General features: G+C 36.7%; 5 protein-coding genes across 8 annotated transcripts in view; 2 read left to right on the plus strand and 3 right to left on the minus strand.

Moving 5' to 3' along the window:
- Positions 1-10,922, plus strand: part of LOC143213528 (uncharacterized) — a 35,351-nt gene extending 24,429 nt beyond the window's left edge. For 2 of the 3 annotated variants that reach the window (XM_076433468.1, XM_076433481.1), the window contains one exon: positions 96-10,922. In XM_076433468.1, coding sequence (XP_076289583.1) covers positions 96-265 — 170 coding nt within the window. In that variant the 3' untranslated portion in view covers positions 266-10,922. The remainder of the gene's footprint in view (positions 1-95) is intronic. The other variant, XR_013009988.1, reaches the window with a different exon arrangement.
- Positions 905-6,592, minus strand: LOC143213521 (uncharacterized). The gene is made up of 11 exons (XM_076433459.1): positions 6,440-6,592; positions 5,462-5,579; positions 5,279-5,378; positions 5,041-5,198; positions 3,623-3,884; positions 3,340-3,550; positions 2,611-2,798; positions 2,198-2,408; positions 1,911-2,114; positions 1,221-1,454; positions 905-1,092 (listed from the first exon to the last, which is right to left on the minus strand). Exons 1-11 carry the CDS (start codon positions 6,534-6,536, stop codon positions 905-907), a joined length of 1,971 nt encoding a protein of 656 aa, XP_076289574.1. The 5' UTR covers positions 6,537-6,592.
- On the minus strand, positions 9,579-14,913 carry LOC143213518 (uncharacterized). Its single transcript, XM_076433444.1, has 11 exons — positions 14,755-14,913; positions 13,813-13,930; positions 13,634-13,733; positions 13,396-13,553; positions 12,385-12,649; positions 12,102-12,312; positions 11,421-11,608; positions 11,005-11,215; positions 10,718-10,921; positions 10,028-10,261; positions 9,579-9,899 (listed from the first exon to the last, which is right to left on the minus strand). The coding sequence occupies exons 1-11, from the start codon at positions 14,849-14,851 to the stop codon at positions 9,712-9,714; spliced, it is 1,974 nt and encodes a 657-aa protein (XP_076289559.1). The 5' UTR covers positions 14,852-14,913; the 3' UTR covers positions 9,579-9,711.
- Positions 14,914-15,189: 276 nt separating this feature from the next.
- On the minus strand, positions 15,190-20,489 carry Pix (ATP-binding cassette sub-family E member 1 pix). Its single transcript, XM_076433491.1, has 9 exons — positions 20,355-20,489; positions 19,420-19,653; positions 19,134-19,349; positions 18,850-19,057; positions 18,603-18,789; positions 18,122-18,528; positions 17,533-17,845; positions 17,231-17,465; positions 15,190-16,911 (listed from the first exon to the last, which is right to left on the minus strand). Exons 2-9 carry the CDS (start codon positions 19,630-19,632, stop codon positions 16,864-16,866), a joined length of 1,827 nt encoding a protein of 608 aa, XP_076289606.1. The 5' UTR covers positions 19,633-19,653; positions 20,355-20,489; the 3' UTR covers positions 15,190-16,863.
- Positions 20,490-20,994: 505 nt separating this feature from the next.
- On the plus strand, positions 20,995-24,816 carry Arfip (ADP ribosylation factor interacting protein arfaptin). Of its 2 annotated transcripts, none has more exons than XM_076433529.1 (6): positions 20,995-21,148; positions 21,701-21,889; positions 22,156-22,323; positions 22,397-22,718; positions 22,788-22,965; positions 23,041-24,816. In XM_076433529.1, the coding sequence occupies exons 2-6, from the start codon at positions 21,718-21,720 to the stop codon at positions 23,191-23,193; spliced, it is 993 nt and encodes a 330-aa protein (XP_076289644.1). In that variant the 5' UTR covers positions 20,995-21,148; positions 21,701-21,717; the 3' UTR covers positions 23,194-24,816. The 2 variants fall into 2 exon arrangements, with proteins under 2 accessions (XP_076289644.1, XP_076289654.1); XM_076433539.1 differs by lacking the exon at positions 20,995-21,148 and adding an exon at positions 21,245-21,321.
- The last annotated feature ends 73 nt before the right edge of the window (positions 24,817-24,889 follow it).

Below are 24,889 nucleotides of genomic sequence, written 5' to 3' on the forward strand. Positions count from 1 at the left end.
TTCTTCATAAATGCATAATGATCCGCAGTCGATGCAGACAATTCTCAGTTGCATGAAGATCCACAGTTCATTGTTAATTCGATTATTCCTTACAGGATATTGGCTGGTCGAAGCACGGGGCACTGCGATTTCCCCTGGGACATTTGGACCTGGTATGCAATTGTTATTACAAGTGGGAAGTCGCGAAAGTTTCGTACCTGTTCCTCTAGATTTCCCAACATGCGGGAACAACAAACAACCAGACATGGTGTTCGAAAATAATTGAAGCTAAGTTATAATATCTATAATATATTATTTAATAATATATAAGTATCGACAGTTTTGTTACTGTCATCTTCAAACTTTGTTTCGCAATTTCACATTCTTTATTTAATCAACAAAAACGGTAATTATGACAACTGTTTACATTAATAAACTATATAAACAGCGTAGGTTACACTGGTTTTGTATTTCACATATCCTCACTATGAACATATAATAATATCGAGTAGTAATTCTTTAAAATAAATTCGACGATTGAACTGTTCGGCTGTGTCTGTACAGAGGATTTAATTCGTACGCTTCGTCTATTATCGTGTGTTACGGATGGCGCAAAAACGCGTCGTACGAGTATCGTGTGCAAAACATCTGCAAATATTTATGCAAAATCAACACATTCAGAAACATTTGCGGAAGGAAAAAGACGTAAATAAAAAGTTGCTTCCTCTATTAAAAATTTGAATGGCCTACAATTCAATCAAACTGCAAATCTCTGAAAATTTGTATTGCGTTTAATTTTTCCTAAAATCGGCAATTTAATTATCAGTTTCCTTGCTAAGAGATTGATTCTACAGTATGTAGCAATCAGCATATTTTGTATAAATGATTCGAAGGACTTTAAGACAGGGCAATTACATTGAATATGCTAATTATAAATCTGCGGATATCTGAAACCGTAGAAGTTGTTCAAAGTGTTCAACGCTGGTGTCCAGTTGCTGCATTCCGGGAAACCGGGTGGTACCGGGGGTAGTTGATATTGTTCGCCTACGCGAATCACCAATTCCATGCCAGTGAGGTGGTGCCACGTGAAATGACAGTGAATCAACCACCATCCTATCAAAGAAACAAGAATCATTTACTTTCCTGGTCAGAAAAGTCCAAACAATTCAACAGTGGCACTCGAAGTGTCATAATAACTTTGTTAATGATTTTGTTAAGAAGTTGTAAGCTTTTATAATTACCTGGATTGTCCGCCTTGAAACGAATAATCGCAAATCCACCCTGCGGAATTTTGACAGTATCTTTGGAAGGCGGATTCTTATACAATCCCTCTTTAAGGCGTCTCCTGTGATCTTGTAATACTTGACCCATTTCTGCTCGAGTAATGTTACCGGTCGTCTTCAGCGTTCCAAGTCCGAAAACTTGAAACGAGTGGCCGTGCAGATGGAACGGGTGATAAAGACCTTCCAGTTGATCTGCAACAGATTTCACGGGAAATGGAGTTAAAGAAATTCGAGTTAAATTAGAATTAAATTAATATTAATTAATTTTGACTTCGTGTTTCCAGATCCTGTAACAACTAAACTGCGGATTTGATGCACTTGTGAGAAAAATCGGCACGTACAATTTAACGCAGTGGACATATTAAAAAGATTTGAGGAATTGAAAGAAATTTTTGAAAAACATTGTTTACTTTATTACTCTTTACTGCATAAAGATCCGCAGTCTAGTGATCAACATAGAAAAGCAATACTGACAGTATAACAAAATGAACGAATTTTGCAATGTATAATCTGGCCGCTATGTAGCATTGGCTTTAACAATGATTTTCAGTATCGCGCAAAGAAAGTCAAATGAATTTTTTTCACGTCGCTATTTAAAATTGTAAGTATAAAATTAAAGTAGCATTCGAACAAGAAGGAATTACTTACTGCTATCATATATCACGAGTTCCACCACCGCACCATATTTGGCAGGGATCACTTGTGTGCAAGTGCAAGGCTGATGGCAGGTGCTGAGTTCATTCTGTTTGCAGACAGTTCTGTAGCTTCGGAAGTCCGAGATCAACGGCGAGGACGGTGTCTCGAATGAGATATCGTTGAACATCGAGAGCAACTGAGACTTGTCACTTGCGTCTGAAAAAAGATGTTCCATGTCAACAATATTCTAATGCGGGTCTTACGGCAGTTCATCGTCCTATCTTTAAACAGCTAGATACCAAAGAAAGCTGGGTACACGGAATCCGCTTTGAAGAGTAAATTGTCGCCATATTGGGTGTAATTGAAGAACCAGAAGTCCATTATGTGCTGCTCATCCGGGTCGACTCCCAAGACTTCCGATTCGGTTTTCAAACTTTTGAATTGGTTTACGCAAACCACCTGACTGTCATCGGTTGTGTTGCATTTCGATGCGTCCAGCCCGTTGTAAATCTAATAAAAGCAGAAATTTCACATTTCTCTCGGTAAGATTGTTGTGCTGCACGTTTTCGAAAATTCTACCAGACATTCTAATCTTTTCCTTTTTAGTCAAACTGTACTTATCGAACTGCTACATTTTTTATACATTGCTGAATGGCTCAATAATCTTTCTAAAAGAAGAACAAGACATGTTAAGAAAGGCATTGACACTTACAACACCTGGTGCAACATCGTTATACGTTGGTGGAGGCTCCGACGGAGTACTCGAGGCACCGGCGTATCGCAAAATGGCTAACTGGTGAACACTATTGTCGGGTGGACCACATTCGCCGAGACCTCGCGCGTGGATCCAATACGAGTCCACAGTTTTATTCGCGGTTATTATACAGTCCACCCGTTCACCTGTCACGCAAACACGTAAATCCTAATTTTTATAAATATCATTTTCACATCATAACGCTAAATCTTACATCTTACATCGCATATCTTACCGCTAATTCAAAGTAACTGGTGCATATTGCTTTATAAAAATACCAAGATCGAGTTGATTTCGATTAGAATTAGACTGCGGATCTCTATGCAATTTTCAATTTTTGTAGACAAATTTTAAGAAAGTGGTACCACATAAAATTCTGTTTTCAAATTCTGTTAGTACTTTAGCATTTTTTGAAAATTTGTATAAGCCATAAATGTCTAATTAGAATTGCGATATTTCACAGTCAACGTTACTCTCAAACACCAGAAGTTCAATTTAAGTACGAAAATCTCGCCGACAATATGGCCGACTGAACAAGAAATCGCTTGAAGAGGCAGTCTAATTAATTTCCTATTCGAATGAGAGCTGCATTAATTACTCAATTTAATTATTTATTTTAATTTTAATTATTTTATTTAATTACTCAACGGGTAAATAAAAGATTCTATTTTTGAAGAGTCGCTTCACCTGCTGTAGTGACAAGCCTGTCCACTGTCTTAGGATACACTTCTTCGCCATCCTGAGCAATCACAGAGCACCTGTGACCGTGGAACAAAATTTCCACTGGACAGACCGTGCTGAACGCATTAATTATTCGGACTCTGTATCGTAACATCGGCTTGACGTCGATCACCGTCAACCGTCCCTTCCTAACTCCTTCGTCCTTTTCTGAATATTCCTGAATGCGCAAATATATTCTTTTAATAATTCGTGTTCATCGGAAAGGTTCGGTTTACAAGATGTATATTACCGTCCAGTTTCCCAATCCGTTGATAAGTATGTTTTGCGCAGCTTGACCTGGATTTGGACGACTAAAAACACCAGGAAGACGTTCCAACGACAGTGTGTGCATCCAATCATTCAGCATGATTACGCGCTCATCATCGTAAAGATTTTTATGGGGATCGCGGGGAGTCTTGACAATTAGGGATCCTATTTGCCCATCCAGCATGTGCGTCGACATATGAGAGTGGTAGAAGTGCGTACCCGCGTTGTTGGCCCCGAATGTGTATCTGTTGTGAGTACAAGAATTTCAGATTTGAATCTGCCGCAGTTCCTTTCGGAGAAATGAAGCTGAGAATATTGCTCATATAGGGGGAAATATAGAAATATTAATTTATTCCGGTATTCCGTAGCAATGATTCCGAAATATCCTATTCGTTTTTACCATCTTTCTGGATAACAATAAACTTTCTTATGGGGAACGCGGGATTCTTGATAATTAGACTTCCCGTTTGCCCATCCAACATGTACGTCGATATATGAGAGTTGTAGAAGTGCGTATTCCTTTCGAAAAATGAATCGGAGAAATATTCATTTATTCCGATATTCCGTAGCATTGATTCCAAAATCGATAAAATTCTATCCTATTCGCTTTACCATCCTTCTGGATAACAGCAATACTTTTAAAGTATCGCAATTAGCGTATATAGCGGATGGAAACTCGGGGAACAAATGTAAAAGTGAGTGCAACAGTTACATTTACGAGACAACTTCGTCAATATGACAGTATAATGTGTGCGAGAAATTCGTATAAAACTGGCTGCCGCGTCTGACCAATAATCGACGCTTCTACTGACCATAGTACCATTAAACGTGTCCGATAATATTCCTTAATTTAGGTAGACAAGTGGGAGAGAATCACTTAACTTAAGCTTTTGAACTAATCAAATTTCCTATTTGGACGAGATCTTGAGATTTGGAATAAATATTAACACTAACCGAAGATGCTCTTTCATCAGTAATTATTCAATAAATTGTTGGAACATACGACCAGAGATGGTGTTCGCGACGGAAAGCGTTGAGAATTGAAGTACAAAGAGAAAGACCACGAGATGGTGAAATGTTTTGTTAACCAGTTATATACTTTGAAATTATTATGTATAACCTAATATCAGATAATAAATGTTATGTTTATAAAAGTAATTTACACCAACACGTTATTGTGTGAAACATAAAATCCTGACATAAATATCTTTATTTAATCACGTATTGTTGTAAAAATTGTGAAGAATCTAAATAAGTTCAGTTTTGTAATTTTTATAAAACGATGTATATCCGACACATTTTGCAACCGGTACGGTTAGTGTTAACTTCTCAGTTTTTGTCTAATTACACCTTTTGCACTGTAGAATTTTGATCCATTAATATCGTGTCAAATCGTTTCACCTGAAAGTCGTCGATGACGGGATTGGACACTGTGTCACATACGGAACACCATCGTAATATTGGTAGCCGTTTTGGAAGAGCCCGTGCCAATGTATGGTGACTTCGAGACCCGGTGCAGCATTTTCTACATCCACCACAATTGTATCACCTAGACATACCTGTGAAATTATGTTTGAACTCGTAAATAGGGTTTGAATAATTTTTCGAATGTTCCAAATGTTTTAAATGATTTATATACCTCGATCGGCGGTCCTGGAATCTGCCGGTTAATCGATAATATTGTCTTCTCGTACCCATCGGCCCACACGCATTCTTTTTCGAATCCTTTATCGCAGGCACTAAGGAAATAATAATGCGCGTTTGAAATGATTGCAGCAAATCATTTTAGTTTATCAAGTACATATAGACTGTTAATACGTACGGGCCTACAGTAGTATAGAACTCGATGTGAAATCTATAATAACAATTTTTGGGACTTTCTCCCTCAATGCATTCCCGCTTGCATTCTTCTGGCGTAGAAAACCCCGTTACATTGTCATCTAAATTAAATAAATAAATCTTTCGTCTTCAAATTCTCAACTTATTCCGTTCTTCGGAAGTGTGAAAACTCAGAAAACATTTATACACTGCTCCATAAAATAAAGGGACCGCTAAATCGAAACCGAACAATCGTAGATGTTTAACCTCGATTTTTTTAGGTTATTAATTATTGACCTGATTGAACAGAGTTTTCGACGATGCACTTCGTTACACACTTACTAACAACTCCAATTTTTAATGAAATATCTTGTAAAAATTTGTGCTATTACGTTAAACATATGTGAATGCACTTGCAAAATTTCATCTTACTAAATTCGATCGTATTCCTGAATTTAATATTTAAATGTTGCACTGTAAACGCGTGTTCGGGATACGCCCTCACTCCTTTTTCCAGGATTGCAAGGGTACGGGATTCGCCTTCTCATTTCTCGATAATACAAAGACGGGGTTTTCCAGTAGTCAAAAACGCAAGATAAAAGATTGGTCTAGAGCGCTATCTCCCTCAAAAGTCCTATTTTTTCGTTTACGAGATGTAACTTGCATTATTCGGCAGCATGTAGTTATGAAAATAGCTACTGAACTACTGAAAAGACTTTTGATTACTGAAAACCCCGTGTTTGTATTATATTATCGAGAAATTGAGAAAGCCAATCCCGCACCCTTGCAATACTAGAAAAAAGGAGTCTACTCCTTTAAATTTGAACATTGCGGAGCGCGAACAGGGCCGAGATCGTTTGTTCAAATTCGAATAAAATTCGGGAAACATTGCGGAGTCTGTTCAAATTCGAAATCGAATACAATTCGGGAAACTTGAAAATGCCAACAGAGATGTCACTGGACTTGTAGTTATAATACTTACAGCAATGCGATAGATCAAAACTGATGAAAAGAACTGCGAACAAGAGCAAAACCTTCCTCGGTACAAGGAAAGACGCGGACGGTGGCAACGACACCATTTTCTCGGAAATAATTCCGGTCCTCGGTTTGTCTTGCTCATTTATACAATGCGCCAAAATCAGTAGTTTTGCATCGGTGGCCTTAAAATTATCGAAAAACGACGGCTCATTTAACTGTGCCTCGTTATCTGCATGAGCTTCCGGGTATCAGTTCTTTGTTAATAACAGTGTAAAAGAATTATCATTTGAAAGCGTACCGACGCCGAACACAGCACCGAAACTACGTGGAGTCGATGACATAGGTGCAATTCAATTGCAAAATGTATCATTTTTCACGTTCGAGAATTAAAACGTTGTACATTAATAATTGTAATACTTGTAAATAAATCGTACACAAAATGATCGTACAATCGTTAGTTAAGACAGTTTTTTGTTCAGAGACTTCAACAGAGACTTTGCCAAATCTTCTGGGAATATCACTTGAAAGTTATACATGATTTCCGTTATCGTTTCTCCTACAAATATTAAAGTATACAAAAGTATGTACAAAATGGTAATATCTGGTGAACACCCTACTGTATTTATCTATCGCATAACTTCAACATTTATTTTTTTATCTGATTGACATTTAACAAGCAAATGATCTATGTTGACGATATCTTCTTATCGTCACCGTCATAGAAAATATTTTTCCAGATAAAGCATGACGTCAGAATAGTTCGAACAGCTATGCTAAATACGAAAGCAGACGACATTTATGTCAATTTTTTTTTAATCGCACTCTTTAGACAGTTTAGACTGCTGCGATCATTAAACATTATGTTTTACTATGCTATAAAACGATCTTTGAATCTAATTCTTAACATACTTACATTCAGAAAATCATTTAATAACAGCGTTATTTTCAAGCAAGTTAAATTTTTATACAAGGTGTATTGAAAATTGAAATAGAACCTTCTCGATGTGATTGAACAGCAACGGTCGATGCGTTGATCAGTCGTGGAAACCGAGATCAATAGTCGTGAACGACAGTTAAAGATTGGAGAGATTTTAGAGGAGGAATGGGAGGGTTCATTGAAACTTGTCATTTCTCGAGGAGCATGACTTTAATAGCAACATCGTACGATAAAGCACGCGACGATCAACGATTACGTATAATGTAGTGCGTTTGCCGTGTGTACCCCTCATTACAGGATAAGAGAACTGTTTATATAATATACTTAATAGTTATATTGTTAAGATTGAAAATCTTGTAGGTTTCGTTCGGCGAGGAGCGTGACGGCGAGTGTCACAGAGCGGTTTGATGGATGAGTATTGATAAATAGCGTTTATTATTTTTGCGTTCCGTAATTCGACGATGTCCGAACGTATCATCCCTGATTTTTTTAAATAATAAATAAACGTGTGATTTTAATTGCAAATGATAACTACACTTTTTATTTAAATACAATTTTATTTCTTATTTGCAAATAAAAGATTATTTATTATTTGGATCGAGGTGGAAATCAAATAAATAGTTTTTGGCCTTCTCTTATTTCTTGTATTTTGTATACACAATGAACACGTGCGCGTTTTTTGCGTGGTATAGCAAAATTTTTCAGGAATACGCCAGTGGTCGGGTAGGTATAACAGGGATCGATTCGTCAAACGATCGAAAGCCTATGGATCCAGTGTAGCCAGATGAGGGGAGTCACGGTGAGATGATGCACCCCCTTTCTGATGACCAGACCAGTCTACGGCACGGGCACCGTGGTCTACGGTCTTAGTGGGGGACGTTGGAGTGTGCGCATGGTGCTGGAATGGGATAGTGGAAGGGGAAAAAGATGGGAATGTGTGAGCTCCGTTTGGAGCTCAACTGGTGCATGGTGCTGGAATGGAATAGTGGAAGGGGTAAGGAGGAGAGTACGGGAGCTCCGTTTGGTCCTCATTCTGGCTTCACTGCATGGATCACTATCACTGTCGTGCTAGCTCTCGTAAACGCTGCGTCTAACGCTCTGTATCCGCGAATTCCGACGGCGTAGTAAACTTCGCGTGTAGTCGCACGTCCGTTAGAGGTTCCCGTGCAGGATAGAATTGTGAATCCTCGAGCCGTCCAGCGTGAGGAGATCACTTCCCGGAAGCAGCTCCAGCCAGCTTCCTTTGCCCGGCGGATAGTAACGAGGGTAGGAACGGTAAGTCGCGTAGTGATCCATCGTGCATAATTTCGGTGCGAGTTGGCTCGATTTTTGTCGCGGGAGGACGAACGCGTCTCGTTCCGTTCTCGAACCTTCGCGTGTGCCGAGGCGCAGGGCGCCTCGTGTCCATTTCGGGGGCACTTTGAGCATCTCTTGAGAGTGTTCCTGATCGCGTCGCGTATTCGGAAGTTTTCTCGGAGGAGTCGCGTTTCGTGCGAATAATCTCTACGTCGATTTCGTGCAGTCTCGAATCCTGTGTCGTGCCGAATATCGAAGCGGGTTCGCCGAAATTCAGCCGCGTAACCGTTACCATACGCATCGGAGCGAACCGCGTGCGGAAGTTACTGCGACAGTCCCGTCTCGCGCCAAACATCTGCGCCGCGCTCGATTCCGTCATTTAGAATTTTGTTATTAGCGACACCGAGCATCCGTATCGTCGCGCGATCCTTTTAAATCGACAACCGCACTGCGACCGAACATCTATCGCAAAAATTGTATGAAGAGCGCGGGCTCTGGGTCGCGGCCACGTGGCCGCCCATTTTGTAACATCTGACCGCTGCAATAAACAGCTCGAGCCCATACCGTTGTGCGTAATTAAACCTTGTGACATCCGCCCTGCCGAGAGGGCTGTCCTAGTTATCCCCGTGTCCGAACCATTTCGCCCTTTCGCGTTGTCATTCCCGATCCACGTGTCTCGAAGGTTCGACTCTCGAGCTCGGCTTCTCCGTGCCTGACGCCCGAACGATTGTTGTTTTCGAGAAATTATCGGACCTTCGAATCTCGCTTTGTCTTGGGCAGACCGCTCGTACTGGGCTAAGCGCGGCCCGGTCTCAGTGCCAGCAAAGCGTGAAGTTAGCCATTTTTCCGGGTCTTACAACCCGACGAAAAGGGGCAACGTGACAAAATTGTATATACATATACATATATGTATTTTTGTCTAAAATCGGCAATTTAATTATCAGTTTCCTTGCTAAGAGATTGATTCTACAGTATGTAGCAATCAGCATATTTTGTATAAATGATTCGAAGGACTTTAAGACAGGGCAATTACATTGAATATGCTAATTATAAATCTGCGGATATCTGAAACCGTAGAAGTTGTTCAAAGTGTTCAACGCTGGTGTCCAGTTGCTGCATTCCGGGAAACCGGGTGGTACCGGGGGTAGTTGATATTGTTCGCCAACGCGAATCACCAATTCCATGCCAGTGAGGTGGTGCCACGAGAAATGACAGTGAATCAACCACCATCCTATCAAAGAAACAAGAATCATTTACTTTCCTGGTCAGAAATGTCCAAACAATTCAACAGTGGCACTCGACGTGGCATAATAACTTTGTTAATGATTTTGTTAAGAAGTTGTAAGCTTTTATAATTACCTGGATTGTCCGCCTTGAAACGAATAATCGCAAATCCACCCTGCGGAATTTTGACAGTATCTTTGGAAGGCGGATTCTTATACAATCCCTCTTTAAGGCGTCTCCTGTGATCTTGTAATACTTGACCCATTTCTGCTCGAGTAATGTTACCGGTCGTCTTCAGCGTTCCAAGTCCGAAAACTTGAAACGAGTAGCCGTGCAGATGGAACGGGTGATAAAGACCTTCCAGTTGATCTGCAACAGATTTCACGGGAAATGGAGTTAAAGAAATTCGAGTTAAATTAGAATTAAATTAATATTAATTAATTTTGACTTCGTGTTTCCAGATCCTGTAACAACTAAACTGCGGATTTGATGCACTTATGAGAAAAATCGGCACGTACAATTTAACGCAGTGGACATATTAAAAAGATTTGAGGAATTGAAAGAAATTTTTGAAAAACATTGTTTACTTTATTACTCTTTACTGCATAAAGATCCGCAGTCTAGTGATCAACATAGAAAAGTAATACTGACATTATAACAAAATGAACAAATTTTGCAATGTATAATCTGGCCGCAATGTAGCATTGGCTTTAACAATGATTTTCAGTATCGCGCAAAGAAAGTCAAATGAATTTTTTTCACGTCGCTATTTAAAATTGTAAGTATAAAATTAAAGTAGCATTCGAACAAGAAGGAATTACTTACTGCTATCATATATCACGAGTTCCACCACCGCACCATATTTGGCAGGGATCACTTGTGTGCAAGTGCAAGGCTGATGGCAGGTGCTGAGTTCATTCTGTTTGCAGACAGTTCTGTAGCTTCGGAAGTCCGAGATCAACGGCGAGGACGGTGTCTCGAATGAAATATCGTTGAACATCGAGAGCAACTGAGACTTGTCATTTGCGTCTGAAAAAAGATGTTCCATGTCAACAATATTCTAATGCGGGTCTTACGGCAGTTCATCGTCCTATCTTTAAACAGCTAGATACCAAAGAAAGCTGGGTACACGGAATCCGCTTTGAAGAGTAAATTGTCGCCATATTGGGTGTAATTGAAGAACCAGAAGTCCATTATGTGCTGCTCATCCGGGTCGACTCCCAAGACTTCCGATTCGGTTTTCAAACTTTTGAATTGGTTTACGCAAACCACCTGACTGTCATCGGTTGTGTTGCATTTCGATGCGTCCAGCCCGTTGTAAATCTAATAAACGCAGAAATTTCACATTTCTCTCGGTAAGATTATTTTACTGCACGTTTTCGAAAATTCTACCAGACATTCTAATCTTTTCCTTTTTAGCCAAACTGTAGTACTTATCGAACTGCTACATCTTTTATACATTGCGGATTGGCTCAATAATCTTTCTAAAAGAAGAACAAGACATGTTAAGAAAGTCATTGACACTTACAACACCTGGTGCAACATCGTTATACGTTGGTGGAGGCTCCGACGGAGTACTCGAGGCACCGGCGTATCGCAAAATGGCTAACTGGTGAACACTATTGTCGGGTGGACCACATTCGCTGAGACCTCGCGCGTGGATCCAATACGAGTCCACAGTTTTATTCGCGGTTATTATACAGTCCACCCGTTCACCTGTTACGCAAACACGTAAATCCTAATTTTTATAAATATCATTTTCACATCATAACGCTAAATCTTACATCTTACATCGCATATCTTACCGCTAATTCAAAGTAACTGGTGCATATTGCTTTATAAAAATACCAAGATCGAGTTGATTTCGATTAGAATTAGACTGCGGATCTCTATGCAATTTTCAATTTTTGTAGACAAATTTTAAGAAAGTGGTACCACATAATATTCTGTTTTCAAATTCTGTTAGTACTTTAGCATTTTTTGAAAATTTGTATAAGCCATAAATGTCTAATTAGAATTGCGATATTTCACAGTCAACGTTACTCTCAAACACCAGAAGTTCAATTTAAGTACGAAAATCTCGCCGACAATATGGCCGACTGAACAAGAAATCGCTTGAAGAGGCAGTCTAATTAATTTCCTATTCGAATGAAAGCTGAAATTACACAACGGGTAATTAAAAGATTCTATTTTTGAAGAGTCGCTTCACCTGATGTAGTGACAAGCCTGTCCACTGTCTTAGGATGCACATCTTCGCCATCCTGAGCAATCACAGTGCACCTGTGACCGTGGAACGAAATTTCCACTGGACAGACCGTGCTGAACGCATTAACTATTCGGACTCTGTATCGTAACCCTGGCTCGACGTCAAACACCGTCAACCGTCCCTTCCTAACTCCTTCTTCCTTTGTTGAATTACCCTGAATGCGCAAATATATTCTTTTAATAATTCGTGTTCATCGGAAAGGTTCGGTTCACAAGATGTATATTACCGTCCAGTTTCCCAATCCGTTGATAAGTATGTTTTGCGCAGCTTGACCTACATTTGGACGATTGTTATAACCACCAGGAAAACGTTCCAACGACAGTGTGTGCATCCAATCATTCAGCATGATTACGAACTCCTTATCGTAAAGATTTTTATGGGGATCGCGGGGATTCTTGACCCATAGGGGTCCCGTTTGCCCATCCAACATGAACGTCGATATATGAGAGTGGTAGAAGTGCGTACCCGCGTTGTCGGCCCCGAATGTGTATCTGAGTACAAGAATTTCAAATTTGAATCTGCCACAGTTCCTTTCGAAAAAAGGAAGCTGAGAATATTGCTCATAGGAACATAGAAATATTCATTTACTCCGGCATTCCGTAGCAATGATTCCGAAATATCCTATTCGTTTTTACCATCTTTCTGGATAACAGTTAAAGTATCGCAATTAGCGTATATGTATAGCTAATGGAAACTCAGGGAACAAATGTAAAAATGAGAGCAATAGTTACATTTACGAGACAACTTCGTCAATATGAAATTATAATGTGTGCGAGAAATTCGCATAACTGGCTGTCGCGTCTGACCAATACTCGACGCTTCTACTTACCATAGTATGTACCATTAACAGTAAACCTATCACTGCCGCTTTTTATTTCATCATTATTGAGTTACAATATTATTAAGTTACATGTACGGAAATTGATTCGATAAATTTTTTCATCCAAGCACATATTGTAGTGAAAATTTCACAAGATTTAAATAAATAGAGCCTTATCATTTGTATAAGCTAAAACATTTTAATCGCTTTTAGAGTTCGGTGGGTTTAGTGTTAAACGTGTTCGATAATATTCCTTAATTTAGGTAGACAAGGGAGAAAGAATCGATTTAACTTAAGCTTTTGAACTAATCAACTTTCCTATTTGGCCGGAATCTCGAGATTTTAAATAAGTATGAACTTTTCAGTGTTCACTTCTGTAGAATTTTGATCCATTAATATTGTTTTAAATCGTTTCACCTGAAACTCGACGATGACGGGATTGGACACTGTGTCACATATGGAACACCATCGTAATATTGGTAGCCATTCTGGAAGACCCCATGCCAATGTATGGTGACTTCGGTACCAGGTGCAGCATTTTCTACATCCACCACAATTGTATCACCTAGACATACCTGTGAAATTATGTTTAAACTCGTAAATAGGGTTTAAATAATTTTTCGAATGTTCCAAATGTTTTAATTGATTTATATACCTCGATCGGCGGTCCTGGAATCTGCCGGTTAATCGATAATATTGTCTTCTCGTACCCATCGGCCCACACGCATTCTTTTTCGAATCCTTTATCGCAGGGACTAAAGAAATAATAATTGGCGTTTGAAATGATTGCAGCAAATCATTTTAGTTTATCAAGTATAGAATGTTAATACGTACGGGCCTACAGTAGTATAGAACTCGATGTGAAATCTATAATAACAAATTTTGGGACTCTCTCCCTCAATGCATTCCCGCTTGCATTCTTCTGGCGTGGAAAACCCCGTTACATCGTCATCTAAATTACATAAATAAATCTTTCCTCTTCAAAAGCTCAACTTATTCCGTTCTTCGGAAGTGTGAAAACTCAGAAAACATTTATACACTGCTCCATTAAATAAAGGGACCGCTAAATTGAAACCGAACAATCGTAGATCTTTAAACTCGATTTTTTAGATTATTCGTTACACACTTACTGACAACTCCAATTTTTAATGAAATATCATGTAAAAATTTGTGCTATTACGTTAAACACATGTGAATGCACTTGCAAAATTTCATCTTACTAAATTCGATCGTATTCCTGAAATTAATATTTAAATGTTGCACTGTAAACGCGTGTTCAGGATACGCCGTCACTCCTTTTTCCAGGATTGCAAGGGTACGAGATTCGCCTTCTCATTTCTCGATAATACAAACACGGGGTTTTCCAGTAGTCGAAAACGCTAGATAAAAGATTGATCTAGAGCGCTATCTCCCTCAAAAGTCCTAGTTTTTTGTTTACGATGCGTAATTTCCATTATTCGGCAGCATGTAGCTATGAAAATAGCTACTGAACTACTGAAAAGAGTTTTGATTACTGAAAACCCCGTGTTTGTATTATATTATCAAGAAATTGAGAAGGCCAATCCCGCACCCTTGCAATACTAGAAAAAAGGAGTCTACTCCTTTAAATTCGAACATTGCGGAGCGCGAACAGGGCCGAGATCGTTTGTTCAAATTCGAATTCGAATGAAATTCGAGAAACATTGCGCAGTCTGTTCAAATTCGAATTCGAATAAAACTCGGGAAATTCGAAAATGGCAATACAGCTGCCACTGGACTTGTATTTATAATACTTACAGCAATGCGATAGATCAAAATTGATGAAAAGAACTGCGAACAAGAGGAAAAGCTTCCTCGGTACGAGAAAAGACGCGGACGGTGGCAGCGACACCATTTTCTCGGAAATAATCCCGGACCTCGGTTTGCCTTGCTCATTTATACATTGCGCCAAAATCGGTTGTTTTGCATCGGTGGCCTTAAACTTATGGAAAAACGGCGGCTCATTTAATCGTACCTCGTTATCTGCACGAGTTTCCGGGTATCAGTTATTTGTTAATAACATTGTAAAATAATTATCGTTTGAAAGCGTACCGACGGCGATGACAGTACCGAAACTACGTGGAATCGAGGACATCGGTGCAATTAAATTGCGAAATGTATCATTTTTCACGTTCGAGAATTAAAACGATGTACATTAATAATTTTAATAGTTGTAAATAAATCGTACAATCGTTAGTCAAGACAGTTTTTTATTCAGAGACTTCAACAGAGACTTTGCCAAATCTTCTGGGAATTTTACTTGAAAGTTATACATGATCCTCGTTAACGTTTCTCCTTCAAATATTAAAGTATACAAAAGTATGTACAAAAGGATGGTAATATCTGGTGAACACCCTACTGTATTTATCTATCGCATAACTTTAACATTTATTTTTTTATCTGATTGACATTTAAAAAGCAAATGGTCTATATTGATGATGTCTTCTTATCGTCACCGTCATAGAAACTATTTTTCCAGGTAAAGGTTGATGTCGGAATAGTTCGAACAGCTATTCTAAATACAAAAGCAGACGACATTTAATTTTATTACTTTTGACTCGCACTCTTTAGACAGTTTAGACTGCTGCGATCATTAAACATTATATTTTACTATGCTATAAAACGATCTTTGAATCTAATTTTTAACATACATATATTCAGAATATGATTTAATAACAGCGTTATTTTCAAGCAAGTTAAATTGTTATATATTAATCGTCGAACAATGTAATATTGTTGCAAAATCTATTGCCTGCGTTTACATAAGACTGTATATGATAACGCTAATGTAAAGCGTGCGTTCACTGCTACTGCCGTTCTTCATAATTTCTTATGTTTTCAGATTTTTAAAAATCAATTTTTCTATGGTCTCATTTGAATGTATAAAATTCTGTGAAACTTTCCAGCACGTGAGACCAGTATACAGGAAAACTTCTTGTCACCTATTCTTGAACTTAAAATATTACGTAATACAGATACTTCGCCTGCTTTGGCGTGAATTATTAATGAGCAATGCAAATCGGACAAGATAGTGAAATTAGCATATTAATTATATCTTATCGCGATTACATTTAAACGCGGAAATACAACTTACTACCTCTTTTTTCATTATTTGAAAACTAGTTTATCCTGAATCGATAGCTAACATTTAAATGATTTTGCAAAAGAATGTCGTATTGTTTTTTACGATTTCATATACAATTTCAAAGAAACATATTTATCAAAGGAACATGTTTCAATCTCTCTATGATCTTATAACGATTCGAAATTGATTGGCAATTTCTTATGGTCCATATAAAATCGTAAAATGATTGTATTCGTAAAGATTAATCAAATGACCGCTCCATTTCTCCTTTAACTTTCATTTGTATTATATTTCACGTTTCATAGCAGATGTACATGTAAATATACTGAGACATTTCGCTTCCTTCAACTTCATTACACACACACACACAGACGTAAATTATTTTGTTCATACAAAAGAATGCATGATATTGTTTCAATGTTTCATGTATGAGAAAAGGGCAATTTGTATGACGCGCGTCGGCGAATATAAATAAATTTCTAGAGGCATCGTGTTATACAAAAATACGTCTGTATCTTTCAATAAAAGAAATTTCTCTTCTGTCGTAATTACAGTTCGAGCGACTTGATTCCATATATATTTACTAAAATAAATATATTCTACAAGTAGAAGAACCGAAGCGGCCAGAGAAATAATATTTCATGCGAACGCAAAATGTGCGTCACCAGTATTTAATACATTGTAAGAAATCCATTCCGGCTTTTAAAAGTATAAAGATTTACAAAAATTTCTTCACAATATTTCATATAAGCTGCTATTCAACTCGTTGTCTAGATCACACCTCACTCCTCCAGGAAGAAGTACTGTCCTGCTCTCTTTTGCTCCAGGTCCTGTGAACAGTGCAATTAAAATTACATTAGGAGTGTGTTATATTTTATGCATTTATAGCGAAAATGGGTAAGCGCAATTTAAAGCAGTGGACATATTAAAAAGATTTAAAGACATCAATGTACTGGTTTTAGAAGAAGGAAATTCAATCGATGCATTTCTTATTTTGCATAAAGATCAGTGGACATATTAAAAAGATTGGAGGACACCAGTGTATTGGTTTTAGCTCAATCAGATAATTAAAAGAAGAAGGAAATTATTATTTCGCTCCTCTGTCTTGCAATCAATTTGCATAAAGATCAGTATATTCGGATCACGTACTTTTACAGACTGATTCTTGTTAATCCTCGGTCTGTAGTTGTTCGGATCTCTTCTGAAAGTGATGCCTAGGAGTTCTAAGAATCTGTTCATGCCATTTAGCAAGGACTGTGGACTGTGAGCTGTTGTAGCTAACGATGGTACGCCAGAGAATACTATTACACGATCAGCCAAGTATGTGGCCATGATGAAATCGTGCTCTACTACGAATCCCGTTTTCTTTGCGTGCAAAATAAATCTGAAACAATAACACAAGTCTATAAATACCGTCCTCGATATACACTTGGATAAAAACAAATAATTACCGTTTTATGACTTTAGCTGCAACCAAACGTTGCTCCGAATCCAAATAAGCGGAAGGTTCGTCGATCAAGTAAACATCCGCAGGCTTGCCGAGACAGAGAGCAAGAGCCACTCGCTGCAATTCACCTCCAGAAAGGTTCTGCACCTCTTGATCCATGATATCGTCTATCTTCAAAGGCTTCATGACATCCGTCACGAATTGAGGATGCACATAAGCGTCCCTGATCTTCTCGTGCAACAATTGCCGCACGATGCCTTGAGATTTCGGACTTATCTTCTGTGGTTTGTAACTGATATGCAACATAGGGATGCTTCCTACGAAAAATAAAATGATTCCCATTATTAGATTGCGGATGTTTATGCAATTATCAATTTTTGTAGAAGAATTTTAAGAAAGTGGAATCAAATAAAATCTTGTTTTCAGTGATAGTAGGCTTTGTAGATCTGAAATAAATAAAAATCGTACTAAACTCTGTCGAATTTTTAAATTCTCTGTTTAAATTTTCAGGAGCCGAAAATTTTCTGCTCATTATCTTCCGTTGTATAACGACTGTGTAAAAACTTGATTAATATGAATGAAATTTTAATTACCGGATCCATCGTCGGGTGGCAGGTTGCCAGCCAACATTCTAATGAACGTCGTTTTTCCAGTTCCATTTTCACCAAGCAACACAAGGATTTCTGAGTCGGTGAACTGACCCTTCTCAACGTGCAGTTGGAATGAACCCATTGTCTTGACCATTGCTGGATATTCATAATGATTCATACGTTTCACTTCCTCTTCGGTTGCGCTCTCCGCTACTTTGAAGACAAGAGATTCCTCGCGGAATCTCAGATTCTCGGTGGGAACGAATCCATCGAGGAAAATGTTTATACCTTCTCTCACAGAGAAAGGCATAGTAACAACACCGTACGCTCCAGGAACGCCGTAAAGGCAACATATGAAGTCTGATAAGTAATCCAGAACCGATAAATCGTGTTCCACTACTATTATGAACCTGTTTAAATTTGAAAAATATTGTTAACTGATAAGAATAGTTGTAGATTAATTGCGAGACCGCTAACGACTTACTTGTCGGGATGAATGAGAGATCGGATTGTTATAGCAGCGTTCAAACGTTGCTTTACATCCAAATACGATGACGGTTCGTCGAACATGAAAATATCTCCATCTTGAATGCACACCATAGCGCAAGCAAATCGTTGAAGCTCTCCACCAGAAAGTGCTTCGATGCCTCTGTCGCGTATGTGCAGCAAATCTGAGGAAAAATGAATTTAACAAATTGTTTGCTTTAATTGAATTTGTTGTATGGACTTACCCAACATTTTACAAATATCCATTTGATTTTTGCACTCGTCTTTCTTATCTAAAAGCTGCTGCACAGTGCCCTTCACAGCTTTAGGAATTTGATCTACGTACTGAGGCTTGATCAGGGCTTTCAAGTCATCCTCCAATATCTTAGTAAAATAATTTTGCAATTCACTGCCCCTAAAGTGACTCAAAATCTCGGTCCAATCTGGAGGATCCTATATGAAAAAATAAGAATCACTATTGATCATACAAAAACATATATACATGTACGTGGATGCAAATGATACGTACAGTGAATCGACCTAAATTTGGCTTCTGCTTGCCAGCTAAAATTTTAAGAGCAGTTGATTTACCAATCCCATTGGTTCCTACCAAACCTAATACCTCTCCAGGACGTGGAATTGGTAGTCTGTGTAATTTAAACGAATTCTTCGAGTAACGATGGGTAGTTTCCTTTTCTAAATTACTAGGAAGATTAATGATAGATATTGCTTCAAACGGGCATTTCTAAAAATAAAATATGGTTAATACAGTGCAATGTTTTTCATTCTTATAGAATTGGAATATTCGAGTATACCTTAACGCAAATACCGCATCCAATACATAATTCTTCTGAAATAGATGCTTTCTTGCTATTTGGATTAACCTCTATACAAAGTTTACCCATCCGTACCACTGGACAAGACCTCTTGCATTCTTGCCGACAACGTTTTGGTTTACATTTATCGTTATTAACAATGGCTATACGAGTTAGCCGGTCCGTTTCCTCCATAGACTTTTTAGGCGGCATGATGATAATCTAGCTGCCCGCCTGAAAATTATATGTAAAAATTATTAACATTCGAACAACCCTTTTTTAACACCAACCGTACCACAATCGGTCAAATGACTGCTTTCATATTCTTTATTTTTTAATTATTGAAATTATAAAGATGCTTCCACTAGAAAGTATTCAATAAATTTCTTTGTTCGAGCACGCATTATTATAAAAGTTATGAAAAATCAAAATAGATTCAGCCTTGTAATATTTATAAAATAATGTTATCCAACACATTTTGTAACCGGTACGGTTAGTGTTAATATCAATTTACTATTTAAATACATCGATCTATTTGTTTCAAGGTTGTATTATGTCTTTCGAACATCTTTTATTATCAATTTTATCGAGTAATTAGGAGTCTTGTGTAAATTATTTTAACATATGTTTTATTCAGATCAAACTAGAAAGCAAATAATCAGTTTTTCAACTAAACTACAAAACAGAGGAAATAATGTTGCAAGGATACTGTGCAAACGTAATCATAAATATTTGTGCCCAAACGAAATACGATATATACGAAAATCCAGATCCCAATTTCAATGTGGAATTCTAACCTCCCGTAATTAATTATAAACTATGCTAATAGAATATAATATTCAACAACTATTTCATACAATACAGAAATATAATTTATTCTGAATACATTACGTTATTACTTGGTAATATTTAATAGGTACGCATACAATATGTACCTGTCAAAACCAAAAACGTGGAGGAAACTCCTTTACAATCTTTTCGAAGGAGTTTCCGCACTCGCACACCACCGCATGCTCTGGTTGTAGTCATGGAATGTGGAAAGGTAGATTATGTACTCGATAGGCAAGTTCTTATCAATTCCAGAACAGTTATATACATCAAAATTGATCAAAATGGAGCTTTTGGACCTTCATATTAATTGTTATGCATTTCTTATTGTATAATGGTTTATTATTCTTTCATTCAGAATGATAAGTAAATGCAACAAAATTGTATTGTAAAGTAAAATATATATAGACAGATGTTCAAGTATAAAGCGTATAAAGGCGTTCCTAAGTAGAGCCGTGAATATAGCCCTATATAGGAGCTGGAAGTACGCAGTTTGCACATTCGATGTTTATGCGTTATGAACATAGCTGCAGAACTGCACAATGAATTTGAAATTACGAGCGACATATGACATATGTCGAGATGTGTCGAGATAACATATGTTACCATTCCAATTTTCTGCCAGCGTCTTCTTTCTCTTTCATCCAATCATCCACATATTTGTAAATAGAAACGGAAAAATCAATTTTTAGAAAACGGCAACGCTGTTTGCATGTAGATCGCCAAGGTCATCATATTGGAAAAGATAAATATACAAAGTTTTGACGCGAGTTCCGTCTCTAGTATATTTCGTGGCTTCGTGTACTACATGTCTCATCAGAAGCATTATACATTATACAGATTCGTTCTGAGGTTTTGTGCATATAATAATAGCATTTGCTTATATATTCGGAATTATTTAGTAAGTATTTCCGTAGATTAAAAATCTCTATATTCACTGAAAATTTTGCGTCTTCGAAATGGATCATAAAAGTTCGTGAATAATTAGGCTAACCGTGCATATTTAGTTTTAAAACAGGTGTCAAGTGACAGTTCTTGGTGCTTCTTTCGTTTATAATTTCTTTCGTTAACAAAGTATTAGAGCTTTATATAGAATTTATATAGAACCTTTTATATAGAATTTTTCTATATACAAATTATGTTTGTAAATATACACCAGTTGTTAGAGACGTGAATGTTATAAAAAATGGCGGTTTCCTGAAAACATTTTTGTTTTTTCATAAATTCTTTGCCCTCCTGCACGATGCAGTTGTTTTTTTCACCAGTGTAATTTCGTGTATATTATACGTAATTATAGTATAACTTTTTCATATATGTATTTATTACATGCAGTGGAATGGAGCAAAGTATTCATGAAATGTTGAAAGATGCACCACCTATAGTTGTTTCTTTCACCAGTGTAATTTCGTGTATATTATACATAATTATAGTATAACTTTTTTTATATACGTAGTTATTACATCCAGTGGAATGGAGCGAAGTATTCATGAAATGTTGAAAGATGCACCGCCTATAAGTGAAAATGATAATGCGGTTCATAGCGGGACACCTCCTCCTCATGTACCAAACAATTGCACTAACGACAGTCAAGCTAGACCAGCTACGATCAATTTAACATTGGGTAGCCCTACGTCACAGATATGTAAGTAATTCGAATCAATGGTTATTACTAGACTACTTTCTTTATGCATTTAGGCTTCTAAACATTTTCAAAAAATGCCAGAGTAGATCCTTCAACAGAATTCAATCAAATTTTGATATATTTCAGATCTACAAAGGCTACCACCACTGAAAATAATATTTTATTTGGTTTCCTCTTCTTAAAAATTGTCTCGAGAATTTGCAAATTGCATAAATTACCTTATTAAACATTTGTAAAATTAAAACTATGTTTTCACCTTGTTGTAGCTGTAACAGTATCTCCAAATACACCGATCCAAAATGGTGATACTCAAACGATGCGTACTGCTCAAAGTAAGATCGAAAGTATCAAAAATTGGAGTATTTCTACATATAAATGTACTAGACAGTTAATGTATGAGAAACTTGGAAAAACATCTCGTACAGTAGATTCAGGTGAATCATCTACAACGTAACACGATTAATTATAATGTTCTTACTCCGATGTAACTTGTATCTTCATCTCCAGAGCTTGAAACACAAATTGAATTGTTAAGAGACACCCAGAGGAAGTATTGTAACGTGTTACGATTATCCAGAGCGTTAGCTTCTCATTTTCATCATGTTGTACAAACGCAACATGCTCTCGGCGAAGCATTTTCCGAATTAGCGCAGAAATCTCCGGAGCTACAAGAAGAATTTCTGTACAACTCTGAAACTCAAAGGAACTTGACTAAAAACGGTGAAACGCTACTAGGGGCCTTAAACTTTTTCGTCTCGTCTGTGAACACACTTTGTAATAAAACTATCGAAGACACTTTGCTAACGGTTCGACAGTACGAAACAGCAAGGTAATATTTCGCTTTACAATGAAATATATAAATCACAGAAATATGTTTTAATATCCATTCTTTTTACAGAATAGAATACGATGCCTATAGAACAGATCTCGAAGCGTTAGCCCAAGCTACAAAATCAGATGGTAGTAATGCAATAAGGTTAGAAGAGGCGCAGGCTAACTATGAAGAACATAAACAAAACTTTGAAAAGTTACGATCAGATGTCTCGATTAAACTTAAATTCTTAGACGAGAACAGGGTACACTTTTGTTTGTCTTTTCAGTGTCGCAGCAAATACCTTTTCACTGTTGTTTAAATCAAATTGTCATTACAGATCAAAGTGATGCATAAACAGTTATTGTTGTTTCACAATGCAGTGTCTGCCTATTTCTCTGGAAACCAAACTGCATTAGAAGCAACGCTGAAGCAGTTCAACATAAAAGTGAAGTCACCAAACTCATCTTTACCATCATGGCTCGAACAGTAGTTACACTAGAGTGAATAGATGTTAATATTTTGGAGAATATGAAAAACAAAAATGCATTCGTCCATACAAACGTTTCCTCGAACAATGGAAAAAAGTGACACAAGGTAGAACATCTTTCGGATTATTAAAAATATGTTAGGAGACGTTGCTGTCGAGATATCTGTCGGTTTGAGTAATTTCTGCAAACGGGAGTACATTATAACGCAAAACCAGACTGAATTTATTTCCGAATTATGTTTTAAGTATTGGCCAGTATCGTAGATATATGGCACTATACATTAGTGAATTTCAATTATACAATTTAGCACAAACGTGCAACATTTAATGGCAATTAAGAATATGTCTGTTGAAGGATTTGGTACTGTTAATTCAATAGCGATGCTTCTAAAAACTATAAAGGCAATAGATATTTAATTTTTATATCTAACTTCTTAGAGAAGTTCTAATGTAAATATTTGACAAACGATAAACTGAATTTTCAATTCTACAGTATGTATGAAACAGTATTAATTGTTTGTTTATATTACATTTTGCACCAATACAATAGGCATATTGTCTTTGCTAATAAGATGGTACATAATTGTGAAACGTGAATATCCAGGAGTAAGCAGTTTCGTTTAACATTTTATTCTATTTCGATTGTATTCTTCCAAAATACAAATTTTTGGAATTTATGTACATTAACATATCCAATTTGAAAAAGAGAAATTTAAATACTTCCGCAGTTAACTTTTAAGTATTTATACGTACAGTTACTGAGTTTAGATATCAACATTAGTACCATCTTCCCATACGTGCTAATTTTTATATTAAAATTATGTGTTTCTAAAGAATCAGAAACCGTGAGATCTGAAATATCATGTTTAAGGCGAATGTACTTTTAAATTAACTTATCTGCTTTTCACGTGCTCCATTTTTTAAATATGTATAACGTTGCTTATGTTTGGCATTAACATACTATAATCACTATAATTTAATTATACATTTCTTTGCAGAAAAGAAATTGATTAACATATATATATATGTTAAATAACTTATTGCAATAACAAAAATACGTATATATATATATATATATATATATATATATATATATATATACAAAACAGTTACGTTAGTAACAATAATCGTATTATTACAAAAATGTAATAAAAGATGCGTGCTTATAATTTATTATTTTTCAGAAATATTTTTTAGTATTTCAGCAAATAGTATTCCTATACAATTTTTATCAATACGATAATGTCCGTTCAATCAATACGATTATTTTCTATTGAGAGTATTTGTATTTAAAACAAACAAAAAGTATTCAAATATTGGAACTTTGAACAATCTAGTCATATTCTTTAAGTGAATGATTGTAAATTAGATGAATTAAAAAAGTTCGTGATTGTGTCTTTGATTTGAAATCAGTAGTATGTATATTGAATCTGTACGAAAATATTACAAATTTTACGCTTCATACATAGAACATTCTTAGGGTAGGTGAAGTAAATGTATGTATAATACATTATCGCCATTGTTTGTTGCTTACACTCATAGTTTACATTAGCGTCGATAGTAAACTAAGTTACATAAAAGAACCTAATCTATTAATATTATATCATGCAATACGTTTTATCGTAATTTTGTAATAATTCCTTCCAATCTGATTCCATTAATGCATGTAAATGGATCGTAAAAATGTTTGAATTTACAA

Source organism: Lasioglossum baleicum, chromosome 1 (genome assembly GCF_051020765.1).
Source record: "Lasioglossum baleicum chromosome 1, iyLasBale1, whole genome shotgun sequence".
In the NCBI taxonomy this organism is placed as follows: Eukaryota; Metazoa; Arthropoda; class Insecta; order Hymenoptera; family Halictidae; genus Lasioglossum; species Lasioglossum baleicum.